General features: G+C 38.8%; 3 protein-coding genes across 9 annotated transcripts in view; 1 reads left to right on the top strand and 2 right to left on the bottom strand.

Annotated features, from left to right (window-relative positions):
- Nucleotides 1-18,609, bottom strand: part of LOC117469832 (Fc receptor-like protein 5) — an 86,790-nt gene that overhangs the window by 51,459 nt on the left and 16,722 nt on the right. The window contains exon 1 of one of the 3 annotated variants that reach the window (XM_034114283.1): nt 7,616-7,643. The exons of the other annotated variants lie outside the window; for them this stretch is intronic. Coding sequence (XP_033970174.1) covers nt 7,616-7,634 — 19 coding nt within the window. The 5' untranslated portion in view covers nt 7,635-7,643. Of the gene's footprint in view, nt 1-7,615; nt 7,644-18,609 lie in introns of those variants that run through there. 3 annotated transcript variants of the gene reach the window in all.
- LOC117469836 (myelin-oligodendrocyte glycoprotein-like) overlaps nt 1-18,609 on the top strand; it is a 54,773-nt gene that overhangs the window by 20,567 nt on the left and 15,597 nt on the right. The window contains exons 1-4 of one of the 3 annotated variants that reach the window (XM_034114288.1): nt 12,062-12,209; nt 13,389-13,763; nt 14,038-14,121; nt 14,217-15,043. The exons of 1 other annotated variant lie outside the window; for it this stretch is intronic. In XM_034114288.1, the coding sequence (XP_033970179.1) occupies nt 12,131-12,209; nt 13,389-13,763; nt 14,038-14,121; nt 14,217-14,347 (669 nt within the window). In that variant the 5' untranslated portion in view covers nt 12,062-12,130 and the 3' untranslated portion in view covers nt 14,348-15,043. Of the gene's footprint in view, nt 1-12,061; nt 12,210-13,388; nt 13,764-14,037; nt 14,122-14,216; nt 15,044-18,609 lie in introns of those variants that run through there. One more of the 3 variants, XM_034114289.1, reaches the window with a different exon arrangement.
- Nucleotides 2,946-8,243, bottom strand: LOC117469831 (Fc receptor-like protein 5). Of its 3 annotated transcripts, XM_034114278.1 has the most exons (7): nt 8,152-8,243; nt 7,395-7,466; nt 6,829-7,086; nt 5,690-5,929; nt 5,332-5,451; nt 4,525-4,596; nt 2,946-3,080 (listed from the first exon to the last, which is right to left on the bottom strand). In XM_034114278.1, exons 1-7 carry the CDS (start codon nt 8,180-8,182, stop codon nt 3,040-3,042), a joined length of 834 nt encoding a protein of 277 aa, XP_033970169.1. In that variant the 5' UTR covers nt 8,183-8,243; the 3' UTR covers nt 2,946-3,039. The 3 variants fall into 3 exon arrangements, with proteins under 3 accessions (XP_033970169.1, XP_033970167.1, XP_033970168.1); XM_034114276.1 differs by lacking the exons at nt 7,395-7,466; nt 8,152-8,243 and having other exon boundaries at nt 6,028-6,914; XM_034114277.1 differs by lacking the exons at nt 7,395-7,466; nt 8,152-8,243 and having other exon boundaries at nt 5,332-5,448; nt 6,028-6,914.

Raw genomic sequence — 18,609 nt, 5'->3', positions numbered from 1 at the left:
TGGTAGCTTCCAGAGTGTATGACAGCTTCCTGTTTTGTCTCCTTGGATACGAGTCCAAACAACTCACAGACTGCACCGGGCGCTCACGTAGGAGCCCTGTGACCATCAGATTTGACGACGCTGATTGGCTGAAATTATGTTTCGGCGGCATAGTTTAAAGATAGCAACAGTTGGCTTCTGCTGCACTTGCTGCACTCTCGTCTGGGCGCTGTGCTAGCGCCCAGACGAGAGGGAGTAATGATACACGGGCAAGGCCAGGCAGGAAACATGTGACTTATCAGTAACTTTAGACATCGTAACACAATTTTAAACGATATTTTATTGTAGATTATACATTTGACTGATACCAATTATATAATATTTACCTTGTTTATTAAAAATAAAAATAAAAAATATATGTTTTAAATATATATATATATATATATATATATATATGTATATTTTAATGTGGGAAGAGGGGGGGCGGCGCCCCTAGCGCCCCTATGGGCCGGCCGCCACTGGTGCTAAGGTGTGTGTTGGAAGGAATTATCTGGATGACGTCGATCAAGCAGTGAAATAGGAATGAGGAAATACCTGTTTGGCTATAAAGGGAACTAAAATGTACTGCATTGCTAAAAATAGACAACTATGATGATTCACTTCTAAAAGTTGTGGGAACCAGCCGATAGAAACATAAACAAACGCCTCCTTGCTGAGATTTATGTCATAACGTTTCTTAATTCTCAATTTCTCTGACGCTGTGTTCCTGTGTTATCCTTGAGGCATTTCGCTGCTGTTGATGTTTCTGTTTATTTTGCATTTCTTCAGTCATTTTTCGTCTCTTTGTAGTTTTATCTGGTCTCCTCTGGTTATGTTTTTGGTCATTTGGTTGCTCTCTTTTTGGTTACTATGTCCCTTTTTTCTGATGTGTGAATCTTGTAATTGCATATCGACTTTTCTCTGTACTTTTGCTTCTCTTTTAGGTTATTTTGTAACTTATGTCGCACCTTTTGTGGGTATTTCAGAAGGGGCAGGTCAAATAAGATTTTCTTCTCCCTGCTCCTTTCCACCATAAAAAAAAACAAGTATAAGTGTACATGTTTTGTTTTAAAATAACTGCCATGTGTGGAATAAACAAATAAATAAATACATTAAAAAGAAATGTCAGGTTGTTTTACGTCGCTTTGTTTTACATTTATTTCATAGTTTTTAATCTCTCTAGTTTCAAATGAATACAAAACTCTAAAGAATAACATGTTAAAACTAGAGAATGCAATTCGTGAAGAAATTGCTAGTGGGAATGCTTTATGCTGAAAAGCTGACGCTAAACTGCTATGCTGAAATGTAATGTGTAAGAAGAAAGTGAAGAATTTAGATTGAAATGAAACATGAATACTGGGGGCTTGAATGTGTGATGAGAGAAGAAAAGAAAGTAAAAAGGCTTGGAAAAGCAGCAGAATATTTGAACTGCAAACTTTTTAACTAACTTGATGGCGAATGATCTGTCGCCATGCCAACAGCATATGATGACATTCCATAATATGCTCAGATGCGTTGATGGCTGCATCGTTACCAAACCTGTGAAGTTTTGGGCCGTTTGGAGCATTTTCACTGAAATTATGAGAAAACCGTGTTTCATGGCGAGCATTGTGTTGCCATGGCAACGGCATTTGAAGAAATCTCAAAACTGTCCCGTAGATGTCTTCACGGCTGGACTGTTAGCACACATGTGAAGTTTGAGCACTTTTTGAACATTTTCATAGGAGTTAATGTAGCGACATCGTCTTTTATGGCGAGGGATGCGTTTCCCTTGAAACGGCATATGATGACAGCCCATAATTGATGTAAGGCTGTTGAGGGCAGGACCATTAACCATTATTTGAAGTCTGCTGCTCTGAGCATGTCAGTTGGAGTTATGACATCATCGTGTTCCATGACACAGGTGTTTATATTTGAGCTAACGACGTATCCAGAGATCAAAGGTTTCCATGGTGATGTGCACTAATCAGTGAGAGGAGAGCATTTTCATTGTTCTGAATGAGAGATAAACCTCTTACATGTGAACGTTTTGTTGAAAAACCGTAACAGATATCGGTGACATTTCAAAGCGTGAAGCATGTCAAGGAACTTGAGCATCTGAAGTGTACTTTTTGTGTACTTTCGGGTTAATAATGTGGCCTTTTTGGCAGATTAACTAAAGGTGTGCGGCTGCTGTGGTGGGGAAAGATGAGGCTGAACTTACAATGAGGTTTAATGGAGACATGTTGAACGTTTTTGTCACTTCATGTCCTCAAGAGGCATTTTGTTTAATTTTTTTTGCTTCATTTTTTTAATTTTTCAAGCTACGATATGTTTTCCTACGTTTGTCATTAAAAGTTATGTCTCAGGAATGTAGGGTTTGGGAATTATGGCAGGTTTAAAAGAAAATATGAAGGCAAAATTAAATCTGTCCTCCACTATAGCTGTGACATCATGCACTCTAAAATCTGAAGAAGGCCTCTGTACCAAGGTCTGAACAATGTTTAATATCTCTAAAAGTACGAATCAGATTTAAAAGTTGTGTTACACAAATAATGTCAGAAAGATGTGTAACATTTTAAAGTTGGAATGAGGTTTCTGAGTGAAAGTATGAAGGAGCAGTTAGCAGTTGAAGTTGCATGAAGATTGTTCAAGTCTGAAGAGTTTCTCCATTGACTTTCATGTTAAAAATGTGATGAATTATGGGATGTATCTCTGGAATTATGAAAGTTATGAATAAGAAAAGTAATAGCCATCGATTCCCGATCGAGCTGAACGTTTTGATGTTTGAACGGAGTTTCTGCGATGTTCAATGTGGGAGAAGAAGAGGTGCAAAATAACCCGGCGGAATAATAAAGAATTGTGTGCGTAGCATAACAGATAGTTGGAATGCTGTGTCAGCATTCCCACTAAATGATCCCAGGATGTAAGAAGACAAAGACAACACATCGACTTAAAATATATTTGACATACAAACAAAGTTAACAGGGTTTTCTTTTACAACATGTCTTTACAATCATTATTTTCAAGCTGTAGTTTCTGTCAGGTTCTCACTGTGGAGTAGGTGGATGCCGTGTCAGCATCTAAACAGGAAACACATAAAGACTATTAAACAGCTGTCATTAGGTGGACAAAATAATAGAAACACTACTTCCTTGTCACCTCGAGGCCTTTCAGAAGATTTTTAAGTTTACATTTATTTTATATAATAATAAACAGTTTGAAATTTCATTTAAACATAATGCTTTCATGCTAACAGGAAACAGAGGGGTTTTCCGATTACTTTGAAACTTTTCATGTGCATTAAATCAAATGGCACTCTGTGCAGCATCACCATGATTAAGTGAGATAATGCACAAAATGTAGGATTTAAAATCAGTGAAGGGAAAGGCTGCTTTTATCTTCTATGACTTACAAATAAATAATAATAAAATTAAAAAGAAGTACAAAAATAATGAATTAATAATAAAAAAGAAAGTTAAAACAATAATTAAATATATATTAAAACAATTATAATAATCATAATTTAAAAGCTATTAAACTACATTATTAAATACAACATCCATTTTGAATCAGGCTTTAACCAACGTTTACATTACTGGAAATATATGAAAATGTGCCATATTTAAGGAAGTAATGCCTCATTTGCATATTTAAACTTAACGTATCATAAAACTTTATCTGTAGCATGTCTTATTATGGAAGAAAAAATATTGTGTTAATGTCTGTAATGAAGTGGGGGGGGTTTATGGTGATATCTGCTAGTTACTTGTTGGACACTATTCACCTGCAGTGTCTCACTTTAACACACTAAACAAGGTTTGTTTTAAAGTCATTATATTTACACGTATGTTTCCACGTTGTATTTACATGTTTGTATCATGTCTCAACTCTAATCCATACAAAAACAGAAAGGTAACCTTGGTTATTGTAGTTCATTGAGTTTCTGATAGTAACGGTGAAACTTTGGTTTCCAGCCAACTGTTTTGCATTACTGTTACCATAGTGATATCCAAGTGTGACCCAATAGGAGCGTAGGAAACTGTGAGGGAGCGGGGCTTCCTCTTAAAGCGACAGACAACCGAAACAGAGAGCAGTTTCTCAATGTTACGTAACAGTTTTTATCACGTGATGTTATGCTCTGTATCATGATGTAATTATTATGTCAATAGTGTAGGAACAGTCTAGATCATTTACTTCAGTAATAGTACTAATACTTACGCTGGAAAATACACTTAATGGCACTTAATTTTGAGTATTTAACAAGTGTCCTAAATGAAATAAGAGTACAAACTATATATTATTTTTTATTAATAAAGAAAATGTAAAGAAAAAGCAGCAAATCTTCAAATTTGAGAGTTTTCTAATATTTTATCCCAGAAATAACAAAAAAATGATATTCTTTATCGTTGTTTCAGGTGTGCTCGGGTTTCATGTTAAACATACTACATTACCACTTTATCTGTATCTGTAAGATAGGTAGATGTAAGATTTAAAATAAATATAGGGAAGTTAAAAGTAGAATACCTCTGATCCTGATTGGCAGCCCTTCCTGTGTGACGGTAACATTGGTGTAATCAACGTCTGCTTCATCTTCACCTGTAACACAAACAAGCTGAATTTAACTTTTTACTTGCAGTGACATCACTATGTAACACTCGCGCTTCTATTGGCTAGCGCTCCAACACATTATACGTGAACATCAGCAGGAGAGGACTCTTTAAAGTAGAGACACTACATACTGATATACACCTGAACATCAGCAGGAGAGGACTCTTTAAAGTAGAGACACTACATACTGATATACACCTGAACATCAGCAGGAGAGGACTCTTTAAAGTAGAGACACTAAATACTGATATACACCTGAACATCAGCAGGAGAGGACTCTTTAAAGTAGAGACACTACATACTGATATACACCTGAACATCAGCAGGAGAGGACTCTTTAAAGTAGAGACACTACATACTGATATACACCTGAACATCAGCAGGAGAGGACTCTTTAAAGTAGAGACACTACATACTGATATACACCTGAACATCAGCAGGAGAGGACTCTTTAAAGTAGAGACACTAAATACTGATATACACCTGAACATCAGCAGGAGAGGACTCTTTAAAGTAGAGACACTACATACTGATATACACCTGAACATCAGCAGGAGAGGACTCTTTAAAGTAGAGAAACTTAACACTTTTTTTTTTATGTATTTACTTCATAACCACTTTAAGGAGTTTCCCCGCAGTGAAGTGTTTGTGCAACCTCCTCATATCAAAGTATAGCTGAAACGGAAGAATGCATAATGTTATTTTCTGGAGATGCAGGCTGACCTTTGTGGTTCCTCCAGAGGCCGAGCAGCATCAGAGAGCCCAGCGCGAGGCACACGCCAAACACAGGAAGTAAAACCAGAACAAGGGAGGGGGGGGCAGGCGAATCCGGACGCACTGCTGCTAAACAGAAATACCACAGGTTGGCCTCATGCAGAAACTGAAAGTATACACCATGTCCGAGTGCTTTACAATAAATGTTTAGCAAGATAACAGAAGAATTACTCGCCAGATTTCCCTGAAATTTGGTGTAACGGTGTATCATAGGCCAAGGACAAACACATTATAATTTGGAGTGGATTGAAATGAGGGGATCAGAGATAGTAGAATATGTTTTCTGGACCTTTAAGGCTGATCTCACCTCTGACGGCCAGCCAACTGTCTGGTGATTGTCCACCATCAGAGATGTTACACTTGTAGAGTCCTTCATCAGATTTAGAAACCCTGTGGATGGTGATGTTTCCTGAAGAGCTGCTACTAATGAGGCGGCCATCTTTATAAAAGTCAGCTGACTGGGTGGAGGTCTGGTTTCTGCAGATCAGGGTCACAGATTCTCCCTCCATCACAGGAACAGCAGGACTCTCCAGGATCACAGAGCCACCTGAAGACAGAAACATGTGAAGTAACCAAACAAGAAAAACTAGAAGTTCAGTGTCGTATCCAAAGATTGTTTAATGTATTTAGCCACTGTGGCATCACCTGCTGGTTTGTGGATTCTGGTTTTAAAGCATCCAGATTGGCGGTTTGGGCATTTCCAAGTTTTCAAGTGTTTTTTGACCATCATAATCTTTGTTTTTAACTGCTTTTGGCTGTTGCCTTCTTTGTCTTTGGCCATCCCCATTTTTGGTTTTTGGCCATCCCCATTGGGTGTCCACACCTTGGATTTCAATGATTTTTGGCCTTCTCGTTTTTGTGGTTGCGTTTGGTCGTCAACATCATGGTTTCGGCCATCATCGTTTTTGACGTTTTTGGACATCATAATCTTTGTTTTTGGAGCCTTTTGGCTATCGCCGAATGTTGCTGTTGCTATCCTAGTTTTTGGCCTTCGCCATTTGGGCGTCCCTATATTGGTTTCAATGGGTTTTGGCCGTCTCTGTCTTTGGCCATCAGCATCATGGTTTTTAGCCATTGCCATCTTTGTTTTTGGCAATTTTTGGACGTTGCCTACTTGGTTTGTCGACAGTTTTTGGACTCACTTAGTGAGCCATTGCCATCTTGTTATTTCGGAACCAGAAGGTACACTAGAGGGCGAAAACAGAACTACAACCGAACGCTGAAGACAAATCTTACAATTAACTTTTATGAATTGAACATTTTAAAGTTTTAAGACAAAAACATGTTCAACACTGTGTAAGCAGCTTGTCTACCACCTTAAAGCAAACCCTGCTATAACAAGAAGTTGCATGTAAGAAAACCACAGAAACAAGTTGTTAGCAGCACTTGAACGTACCACCAATGCTGCTGAATTAGCATGTTCAAACTGTTGTTGTTGAAACCCACCGGACACAGTGATGTTGACGCTGTTGCTGCACCTTCCTGCCTCAGACTCACACCAGTAAACCCCAGAGTCAAAGCTGTAAAGGTCCCCAATAACAAAGTGGTAGGGGGTTTTTCGGTCGGGGGAATTTGTACAATCTTCATTTGTGTTTTTAGATGTGTTCCTCTTCACTTTCCACTCAGAATAGTTTCCCTCACAGCTAAAAGAGACAGACTCGTACCCAAAGAACTGGGATTTGTTGGGCAGGACTTTCAGAGTGGCTGCAAGGAAAGAAAAAAGAGATTTTAAAATTGTAATTGCACCTCACCAGAAAACAGTTTTGCAGAAAAACTAAATTTAGATGTTCGATAACCCTCCTCACAAGGTCTTTCTTTTTGTTTCACAACGGATGTTATTCGAGCAATAAGCGAGGCGTCAATGTGATCAGAAACAAACCTCTTAGCTGCGTTCACTGTCAGGTAATATTGTCACGGTAATTTTGTTTAGTATATTCTCTATTTATTACAACACAATTCCCTCTCGGTCTGAAATCAGCCAGATCTGCAGCTTCAGATCACATTGCATTTACCTGCTTTCACATGTTGGCCTGAAACCACATCGTTTTGAAGACAAAGCTGCATCTTGCACATCTCTGCCGAGACTTTGACAGAAGAACATCTGGACATTAAAGGTCATAAATGATTTTAAGGTGATGCAAACATAGGAAACCACATGAGGAAAGTGTGAAAAGTAGTTTATCAAAGCTACAATGCAATGAGGTAGAGCTGCGTAAAGATGAGGATAATTCACCTTTGTTGGATAAAAGCATTTCTGTTGATTGCTGATATATCATTTTGAGTATTATTCATTACAGATTATTCCCTCATTTAGTTTCCGCTGTGAAGATGCAACAGACAGTTTCATGAAGCAAGGATAACTTTTAAATAAGAGAAAGTAAATAACAAAACGTATAGTAGTTCAAACTATGCATACTTAAGACAAAGAAATAAAGAGATACAATCGTGCAAGCGACTTTACGCTGCTTGTAAAATGCAGGAATTGGCGAAAATGTACATATTACACTTTACATTTTCTGAGTTATTTGTCCTATGATATTGTATTATGTGTATATTATTGTAAATATTCAATTTAATTGTTTAAATTGTATACAAGTAGATGTTTAAAATAGTTCTATATTTGGTCTTTCATTACATCTTAATTCCAAAGCAGATTCCTTGACACTCAGTCTCAGTCACTCAGTCTGCAATAAATCTGATTCTGATGATACGTAGAACACGATAAATAGAATACATACTGTTTACTGTAATGATATATAATCTACTCACCGAGCACCGAGCACAGTGTGGTGAGCTCCATGCTGACTGGCTGACTCTCATCATACAGTCACAGTTGTATTGAGGGGCAGCAGCTTCCTGCTTCTCTCTGTGTGAGATCTGTCACCACAGCCTCCATTTTATCTGTAGTTGTGTTACATTTAAAAAAAAAAAAAGAACTACAGAGATTGTTATCTTTTATAATCTGATTTTCAGCATTAGCATCTTTATTATAAAACATCACTCTTTATATTGTAATATTCATATTTTCTCATTTTTACTGTTAAATAAAAAGGTGTAGTGCCGAGAGAAGGGAGACGGAGGCGGTGCATCGGAGGTGCAAATCTCTTTATTGGGGAGCAGAAACTGACATGCTGTCGGGTCGAAGCCGCAGAAGAGAAGAGAAAGTGAAAGGGACACACACACTAGCCTCATCCCAATACCCCTCCTCGACTCCTCTCTTCCCCTCCTCCGGGACTTGACCCGGAAATCGATCAAGACACGCCATGTTGAAGGACGTCCCAATAGCTGAAATGCACACGGAGGAGTCGAGGAGGGGTGAGGGAGGAGGGGTGCGGGAGGAGACGAAAGAGAGCAGACTACGCGGAAGTGTTTTCACTACTCGCGTATAAAAGCCCCGCCCCCACCTTCACAGCTGGTTGATTTCAAGAGAGGAAAACGGAGAACTGGTAGAATGAGTGGAAAAGCGTCACATAAATGTATAAGTGCTCACAGCTCCGTGGGAATTATTATGTGCAATTCATTTCTTAAGGTTATATTAACAATTTAAGTCATGTTTAATGATCTTGAACGTCACTAAAACATAGCTATTAAGAAAGCTATTTCATAAATGGCTAGATCTTGATAAATAACAATTATTTGTTTTGTTTTGTGTTAAGATATTCAGGAGTTAAATTATTTAAAATTCACAGTCCTGAATGTGGGTTTGTGGTGAATGTGGGGATCTACAGGACACACATTTTCCGAGTAAAGGCTTTCACATTATTATAATTATATTGAAATGTACATTTTACACCAAAACGGAACACAAAAGCAGGACCAACCATCATACATTGAATTCCTTGACTAACAAGAGAAAGATTCATCATTTAAATAAATATTTAACAACAAATGGGCCGGTTCTAAAGGGTTATTCAGTTAAGCCCGATGAGAGGGGATACAGCTGTGCACATGTCATCATTAACAGACGTCGTTTAAGAGTGACGTTTGAGTGAACGAGGACATCCCAATTAATACCTGAGGACTCCTCTGTCCTCGCGTCACCGCCTCGTGTCTCTCGCTCGCATCTTACGGAGGCGGAGCTAAGACGCAAGGAAGGGACGCGAGTGAGGGAAAGGAGGGTTGCATTCGAATAGTCCATTTAGCTTAGGAACCTTCCTAACGGAGTGAAATGACCCGGAAGTCCCTCAGTGGCAGCCATGATAAGTGCCGTTCGAATTCTCTAAATTAAAAGGAAAGGAGGTTTCAAACTTCCTTTATAACCTCCTTTAGCCTAGGAACCACTGGACCTCCCTAACCGAAAGGAGAGGAGAAAATGCTGCCCCACAATGCCTTGCGGCCGCAGCATTTGCCGTCACACAACAGTCGGCCGTTCACGGAAACAACCGATTATGAACGAGAAATGATATCGGTATAAAGTTACGGTGCTTATTAAGCAATTTAAAACGTATGTGGTAAGTTGCCAAAGTGCTTTGTTTTGAACGTTCATCAGTATTATAATCAAAAAGAGAAATATGAACGTTAGTTTTTACTGAAATGATCAAATAAAGTCAACATTTCACAGTCTTTACTGAGCTGTGTGGGGTTTGTTCAACTTTTAAAAGATGTTTGAATGGTGATATACACAGTGATAGATGTTAAGGACTAACGTTTATAATAAATACATTTGTATTGATTTTAAGATCTTTTCATACAATCATACGTATTGGGATCATTTGTATTAATGTGGACCGGAGGGAGAGGGTGACGAGCATAAGTTTCACTTTCCTTTTTTATTTCAATTCCAACTTTGGTCATGAAGAATGTGTTTCTCTGTTGTCCCTGTTCATAAAGCATAAAACAACAGCATCAGAGCACGGTGCAGAGTCTCTAGATGAGTTTACAGTAGTCCCTCGTTCTTATTAAACATCCATGTTGTAGTCCGCTGTATAGAAAACTGTAGTTTCCATAGTTTCCCCACAGCAGCAGGCGCACATTTATGACCTCCGCTGGCGCATCATAAACACGTCGGATAGTGAAAGTGCAGTCGGATTCTCTAAAGTGCCGCAGTCTCTTCTCCTAAATCCTTTTGAATTCTCCTATCCACTATCCCTTAACCCCATGACGTTTCACTCCGAGGTCAAGGAATAGACGATAGGGTTAGAACTTAGGAGCTGTTTTTTTGGAGTATTCGAACGCAACCGAGGAGTCGAGGAGGGGTATTGAGATGAGGCTACTGTAGGTACCCCGGAGGTACCGTCAACATATATGTCCGGGCGGAAACAATACCCCCAACCTGTAGTTCCATGCGTGAATTATGTACCCTAGTTAAATAGTGGTCACTACAAAGGTATATTTTATCTCTTTTTTGTTCTTAATATATATATATTTGTAATCATCTTTTGTTCGATTTAGGATTTTAAATATTGATTGTAATATAACTTTTTTTTATCATGTTTATTGTTGTAGTACAACCGGATTTAAATTCAACTTTAAGACAAAACCGATCATTGATTTCGATTTACATTGTTTAATTGTTGCGTTTGTGACCGTAGTTGGGCTCCTAGAAGAAAGAAAAAAGGTCAAAGTATTGTTAGTTATTTGATGTGATGATCAGCGAAACCCCAGAAAATAATCTGTATTTACCACCAGTGACATGACAGAGAATTGTTTAGGTATTTCCCATAGGTATTTCCCCCAAAAAGGGGCGGGACCATGACGTAGAGTGAAAGTACCCGGAGGTTCTGCCAGTGTTGGCCGGACATGAATTAAAATGTCGAACTCGGACTTCATTTTAAGGACATTTCGGCCAGAGGTGTAGAGCTATATTTGTTTAAGCACCGGATTGGCAAAACAGGAGAGTGTGTGTGCACCAGTCTGCCTTGATCTATGAATTCATGTCCGTGACACTCACAGTATCTGCTGCCCATGCTGTTTTATAGAAGGAAAACCTCCTTCACTTTATGAAATCTGTGCAGCACCAGGAGGCAGCGGGACGGTTAACTCAGCCCCTGAGAAGAGGAGCGCGCAGTGACTTTCACGCACCGCCTTCACTGTGTTTACCTTCAGAAAGAATAATTAGAAAGGCTAAAAGCGACCGCAGGCTGATGTGTTTTAACCACACACACCTCTACACACACACACACACACACACACACACACACACACACACACACACACACACACGATTTAAACGCAGACTTTTGTTCCTCTATGTTTCGTTGTTATTGTTTCACTGAGCGGACCCGCGAAACGCTCCCTTTTTTGGTCCATCTGCGGCGGTAATAGGTTTTGTGCGCTGTGATGATTCGGCTGTACCTTTAGTAATGAATATTAAATGTTGTGAGGAAATCTTTCCACCAATAATTCCAATAAATAATCCAAAATGTATTCACTTCAGGTTTACGAAAGTAACTGTAATCAGATTACTCGTTTTTCAAATGTAACACGAGCTGAATACAGTTACTTGATTTTTGTATTCTGATTACGTAACGCCGTTACATGTATTCCGTTACAACCATAGACTGTATATATAAAGGTTACAACCCAACCCTGTTAACACGTTGTCATGCTAATAAAGCACCTTTGTATTGTATTGTGATTAGGGAGCGGTTTGGAACTGGGCCAAGGAAAGCAAGTGGAAACTGACGCAGGTCACGCAGCCAGTGACGCTGTGACGTGATATATAACGACGTACTGGAAACACGTCTCATTCATTCATTGAGTGGCAGTGGAGAGATTTCTACTTTTAGACTTCAAACAGAGAGTTTTTATGGTTCATTTCGGGGTTTTCGTGCTGGGCTTCTCTTTAGCTTTCTGGAGCTTCACGGCAGGTCACACAGAGGATAAAGGTAAGCTCCATTTATTGTTTCGCTTTTTATTCATTCAAGTCAACGGACGTTAACGGCTGTCAGAAGATAACTTTTAAAGACCACACAAACCGACATATATCGTTAAACTCCTGTCAAACAGCGTCTGTGAGTGTAGAGCGGACAGTTACGTGTTTAATAAGTTATTTTGTTATATCATTTTAAGTTTCTCTTATCGACTCTAACCGCTCCTTTTTCTTTTTGAATGGACCCACGTGCTCATAGTCATAGCATGGCTCACGGGGAAAATATGTACGTGCGTGATGTCATCTTTTCATTGTAATACGATCTCCTAATTTTGTTGATGTGATTTTATTTCTATGTTATTATGTTAACATGCCAGAGTCTATAATAAGTAAAAGTCCTCACTCATTGAGAGTGGTACTGAAGTAAAAGTATTTAAGTATCTTCAGGAAAAAGTATAAAGAGTAAAAGTACTCATGGCAACTACTCAACTTATTGTTTCCAGTGTACTGAAATGAAATGTTTGGTTGTTTAATGTACCTGAAAGCATCATAGTTTATCCAGTTTGTCGAGCAAGTTATAATATCAACAAATGTAATATCTGACTCATCTCCAGATTCATACAGTGACTCAGCAACACCATGACTGTTTAATGAAAGCTGATTCAATATGTGAGTCACAGCAGAAATCAGTCTAGACTATTCTAGACTGATTTCAAGACTCAAGAGATCATTTATTTCCCTGAGGGGGTGTTAACAATAATTAGACCCAGAACTGACGTAGTGTTTATTTTCAAACTTAAATCTTTGGAGCCCAGTATGCCCACAAAATACAGTCCAGACTCAACTCATACTGAGTTTTGTGACCATAAATCAACCACTTGAAAATGTTTTTGTTCTGCTTCTTAAATATGAACATTATCTGCACAAATCCAATGGAGAAATCCCATTGGACCAGGGAGATGCTGCCCCCAGAGATACTTCATCCTTGCACCGCTGTATTTAGCAGCAAGATTATAGTTAATCAAAAATAAGACTTGACTCCTATTTTTTAAGGTTTATATTTCCCCTCTGTGTTTTGGATCGTGATTGGTCAGACGCTGAGAGATGTCACGTACAATGTGTTGAAGTACTAGCCAATAGGAGCACGAGTGTTTATATTTACAATAGGTTTATATTTCCCCTCCGTGTTTTTCAGGGCGTCATCTGGTTGGACCACGACAGCCAATCGAGGCCTCTGAGGGCGATGACGTAATCCTCCTGTGTTCTGTGTCGCCCGACTATAACGTTGAGGATCTGACCGTGGAGTGGTCCCTTCCCGACCTGAAGCCCGACCCCTCGGACCGCCTCAGCCGCGTCGAGTACGTCTTTGTGTACCGGAGGAGGAGAGAGGAAGTGGACATGAAGCTGCAGAAGTTCGTCGGGAGGACGGAGCTGTTCGAGGACGAGCTGAAGGTCGGAAACATCTCGTTAAAGATCAGCAACGTGACGCTCGCTGACGCCGGAAAATACCGATGTTTCATCCCAAAGTTAAAGGGCCGCGTGAAGGAGGCGGTCGTACGACTCGTTGTTGGTGAGAAGATTAAGATGTTTGTTTGTAATGTTAGCGCTGCACTATTTTTGTAGCTGCTTCTTCTTCTTAATATATATATATATATAATATATAAAGACATATAAATGTGTCTGTTGATTGTCTGTGTAGGATAAACATTTTTGTGTTTTTGTATTCGGGATTGTGGAAACGGTATTTCGATGTCTCTGTCTGTACACACAAACTGAAAGATTGACAATAAAGTTGACTTTGACTTTGATATTGTTCTGTAAATAATAACAAATGTTTTTTTTAGAACCCAGAGCCAACATCACGTTGACGACAGAAACACAAACGAGTTCGCAAACTCCAGATCCAAACCAAGAGACGGATGTTAAAGGTGAGGAAAAAACAAAAAGTCTTAAATAAATGAAGGTGTGATTTTATTTATTTTTGTTACTGAATATTTCTCTGTTTTTCTTGTTTTGACATCAGTTGGTCAGCCTCCACTGTGGATCCTGGTTCTCTCCGTCTGCATCATACTGCTGGCTGCTGGAGCTGGAGTTGCATATTTCCTCATAAAAAGATGTGTAAATCGGGAAGAAAACAAAAAGTTTGAATGGTGATGAAACCAATTCCTGCTTCGCTGCTCAAATTGGATTTGAAGAAGGAATCTAGAAGACACCCTAAAGACAGGTTTGTGGAAAGAAGAACATCCTGCAGGACGTTAGAGGAACTTTAAATCTCTGAACAGATGATCAGTCACTACATTAGAGGACATCGACTTCATGGCAGCGCTGCTTTAAGTGTATTTAACTTTATTCCACTGAGAGACAAAAGGAATGATATTTGTTGCACTCCAACCTTTTTTTTATTGTCCCTCGTCCTCTTCTTGCCTGAAGGAGTGTATATTTACAATATACATGTTTTTTTTACTATATTGTCCCACAGAACAGCGATGCCTGTTGCACTGAATGATTGTGGGTTCAAACGTCCTCGTCTAACAAGTTTTTGCACTTAAACTAAATTGAATCAGGATGCACCTCACAAAGTACTTCTAAAGTAGGGTTTAGCATTCAACGTTAGCTTGTGTTAAACACAGCTTGCTAAAATCTCACCTGTGAACGTATGTAATACTATATCTGCCTGTTGGATTGGTGATTATTAACGAACATAACACTTCCAAAAGCAATAATCTATGTTGATACAATTCGAAAATATTGTGAATGATTAAGACGATACTAAATGTACATCATTCAAGTGACGCGATGAATGTTTATAAAGAAAAGAAAGGAACAATTGAAACGTTCTATAAATGTGAATGTGGTTGCTGTTATTACATTTATTAATGTGCAGCAAGGAGAGCAAACTTTATATGGAAATCATTTCAAAATGTTGTTATTTATTATTTTGTTAAGGTCTTTTTTACAACCAGGGGAAACGGATAAATGTTCCCTCCTATTGAAGCGGATTATATTCTGTAAAAGTGTTAAAACTGTGAATATGATGTTTTTTTAGGATATGTTGTTCTGCTATTTTGTATTTTTTTTTTATAAAGACTGATTGTAAAACCATATGGAAGGTATTTAATTAATTAAAATGCAGTTTCAGCACACTGTTCATAATGAAGAAATGCTTCAGTTAAATGTGTCTGTTCTGTTTTAGCACTGAATAAAAAAGAAACCGTGGCATTCAAAGAGGAATGTTTGTTCCTCTAGGGGTCTTCAGAAAATGTTTGCAAGTGTTTAAACTGGCATGCATGCTGCAAATAAACACTTATTTGAACACTACAGTGTGTCTGCTGAGTCTTTACATAAACGTTGAATGACACTGAGTTTTATCCATCCCATAATAACACTATGCATTACGTTAATGCGCATCATGGGAACAACATCTTGTTCTTTTTTAAATGTGTAAATCCTGCACATCTCTGCTCCATGCTACCTCTTTGAAATCAGCACAACTCTCCACTTAAATACTGTATATTGTCATATTTTATATTTTACTGCATTCAGTTCCCCACATTATTATTATATTTTGTGTAAATATTGTCTTTATTAATATTTGGTTACGTATTCTTCTTCCTGTGTCTTTGAATGCAGCACTTATAACAAAGCTAATTCCTCGTGTAAATACTTAACACAAAAAGTAAGAACATTTGTGTTTGGTAGATAATGTCTTTGTTGTAACAACGCTTTTTTGGCAATAAGTCATACCGTTGGAAAGCCTGTTATCTGACCTTTCCAATGGTACCACATTTGTGAGGAACAAGCATTTGTGGGATGAGCAGCATGGTCTGGGTTACGCCCATGAAAAATGTGACAAATCTCCCCTGCCAATGCCAAACAGCAGCCACTCTACGGCGGCCAGGAGGCCGGCCAGGACTGCCTTCACCTTCCGTTCTGCCTACAGCACCAGTATGGGGTTAGATTTGTCTCAATATTTGTGTGAACATAAAAATTATTTGTGTGTAAATGTGTGATTTGTTAATGTAAAACACCTTCCACAAATGGATTCAAAAGATTTGCCAACTAAACATTTGTTTTTGCAAATGTAAAACGGATCTGCAAATACGCAAAATGTTTTCATAGATAAAAAAAAGATCTGTGAATACTATAATTCATTTACAAATAAACGCAAGGAATTTGTGAGTCTCTCTAACACTGACAACTTTCGAGTAGGCATGAGGCTCCGCGAGGTGAGGCCCCACACAGTCTGCGTTATCTGCGTGTAGGGCGGGGCGGGCCTGTATAACCCCATACACTTTGGTTGTAGGGTCAAATTGCGGAAAACGCCTCAACCCCATTGAACACTTGCGGGTCAGCTTGGACGGCTGTGCAACAAAAAACAAAAATGGGCGGGACCATGACGTAGAGTGAAAGTACACGGATGTGCTGCTCTCATCATGGAGAGACCACAGCATGGCACACTAACCCCATTCCAAACCGCCCCCTACCCACTCCCCCTCCAACAGAGTGAACTCCGTCAGGGTCTCTCAGCAGTGTTAACCTGTTACGCACCATCCGCCCGGTACCGGGCGGATAAATGCGTCATTTGCAGGAAACAACGTCTAAGGAATCTTAATATTTAATAAAACTATGAATGTTTTATATCCATGTAACGGGAAGAAACTCAGCTAACTGATCTTTTTAAAAAAAAAAATCCAAAAAAAACCCACAATGCTAACACTCAGCCTCTGAATTATCCACGGGCGAAAAAATGTAACCTAAAACAGCACTTAAACTCACAATAACTCCCTTATTACTTATCCTAGATGCACAGCCAACCACTCATTTTTGGTGTCCTGGAGACATTGAATCTAGTGGTGCCCACCTCAACACTCAGTGATAAACATTTGCGACGCTATAAACGAAAGCGTACATCATAACATGTGGAGCTAGGTAGCTAGAAACGCTAACATGGCTTACCTTGGTCAAAACTGGTCTTCAATGGCATTAAAACGATAAAAACGATGCTGCAGTTAATCCATAGGTTAATCCAATGTGTCTGTGTCCTCTTTGAAATGATTTCTGATAATCCATAAGCAATAAAACTGCTTTTTCGTTTCCAAATGCCAGAGCTAGAATGTAGCTCCACTCTGCTTTACATTTACATGCGCACAGCCCCCACCTTTTCTCTTCACAATGAGTGTGTATGTGGGCCTCCCCCTTCGATTCTATTGGCTCTAACGGTCAGAAAGAGGTGTCAACCATCAAAATCGACCAAGGGGGGCCAGAGATATAGAAAAAAAAACATTTTCACCCAAATCACCTCAGAGGTGGGGTGGTTTTGGCTAAACCTCTCTTAAAATGGTCAAATGTCACTTGTTTTGCATCAATCTTGATACAGGGTACTTATTATATGTTGTACTTTGGATTCCTAAAGCTTTTAGTCTACTAACCCATCATCCAAGGGTAGTTTTCACTATCTGTAAAAAATAATTTTTGGACGGACACTATAATTTACAGGTTTTTACTATGTAAAATCTGAATTTTCTTTAAAATAAAAAACATTTATATTGATTCTGACACTTCTACATCCAACTCACAGATGTAACCTTGCTTTGATAAAAGAAATTATTCATATAACCCTTTTAGAAGTTAAGTTGTAGTCATTTGTTTTGGGCATGTCATTTTCGAGCCTGAAACATGAAAAACAGGCTTGGTGCTTAACAGGTTAATAAATACATCTGATGTTATAAGCTCCTTAGTTTTTGAAACAGTCCCATACAAAATATTTATAATATATTATAATAAATTGGACACGTTTTCTAGACTAGACATGTATATGATCCTAAGTAAAACAAATATGAGGTAACCATGAAGTTGTAAACATGACGCGAACGGAATGAACATGTATGTTTAACACGTGAACGTGATCATGCTACTAAAGCACCTTTGTTTTGTATTATGATTAGGGAGCGGTTTGGAACTGGGCCAAACGAAAGCAAGTTGAACCTGCTGGGCTGTGACGCGGTGACGCTGATAAAGAAAGACGTAGTGGAAACTGTTGCGTGAGACATTATATTCAGCAGAAGTCTCCACGTTTGCAGTCAACCAAAGTAGTTTGTAAGTATGTTACGGACAGAAAACACACACGACCACATCGCTCAGAGTTTGGCCTGGAGTACGGGCCGTTTATTGAATCTGCGCATGCTCATTAGCATGACCACGTTTCTTTCACTCAGGCACATTCTGATGATGTCATACACATGAACTGAAACATGACTTTGTTCTTATACAAATATGCTTAACACTCCCACTCAAAGACATGTTAATAACTCTCTACAGTGGTACACAGAATCCAAATAAACAAAAAAAAACTTCTCTAGCAGTGTTCAATTTTTACACCTGCAATTCACATTACTCTCCAAACAAATACCATTTGA

This window comes from Trematomus bernacchii, unplaced genomic scaffold (genome assembly GCF_902827165.1).
Source record: "Trematomus bernacchii unplaced genomic scaffold, fTreBer1.1, whole genome shotgun sequence".
NCBI lineage: Eukaryota > Metazoa > Chordata > Actinopteri > Perciformes > Nototheniidae > Trematomus > Trematomus bernacchii.
Note: the sequence above shows the minus strand (reverse complement) of the source record. Positions and strands in the feature narration are given on the sequence as shown.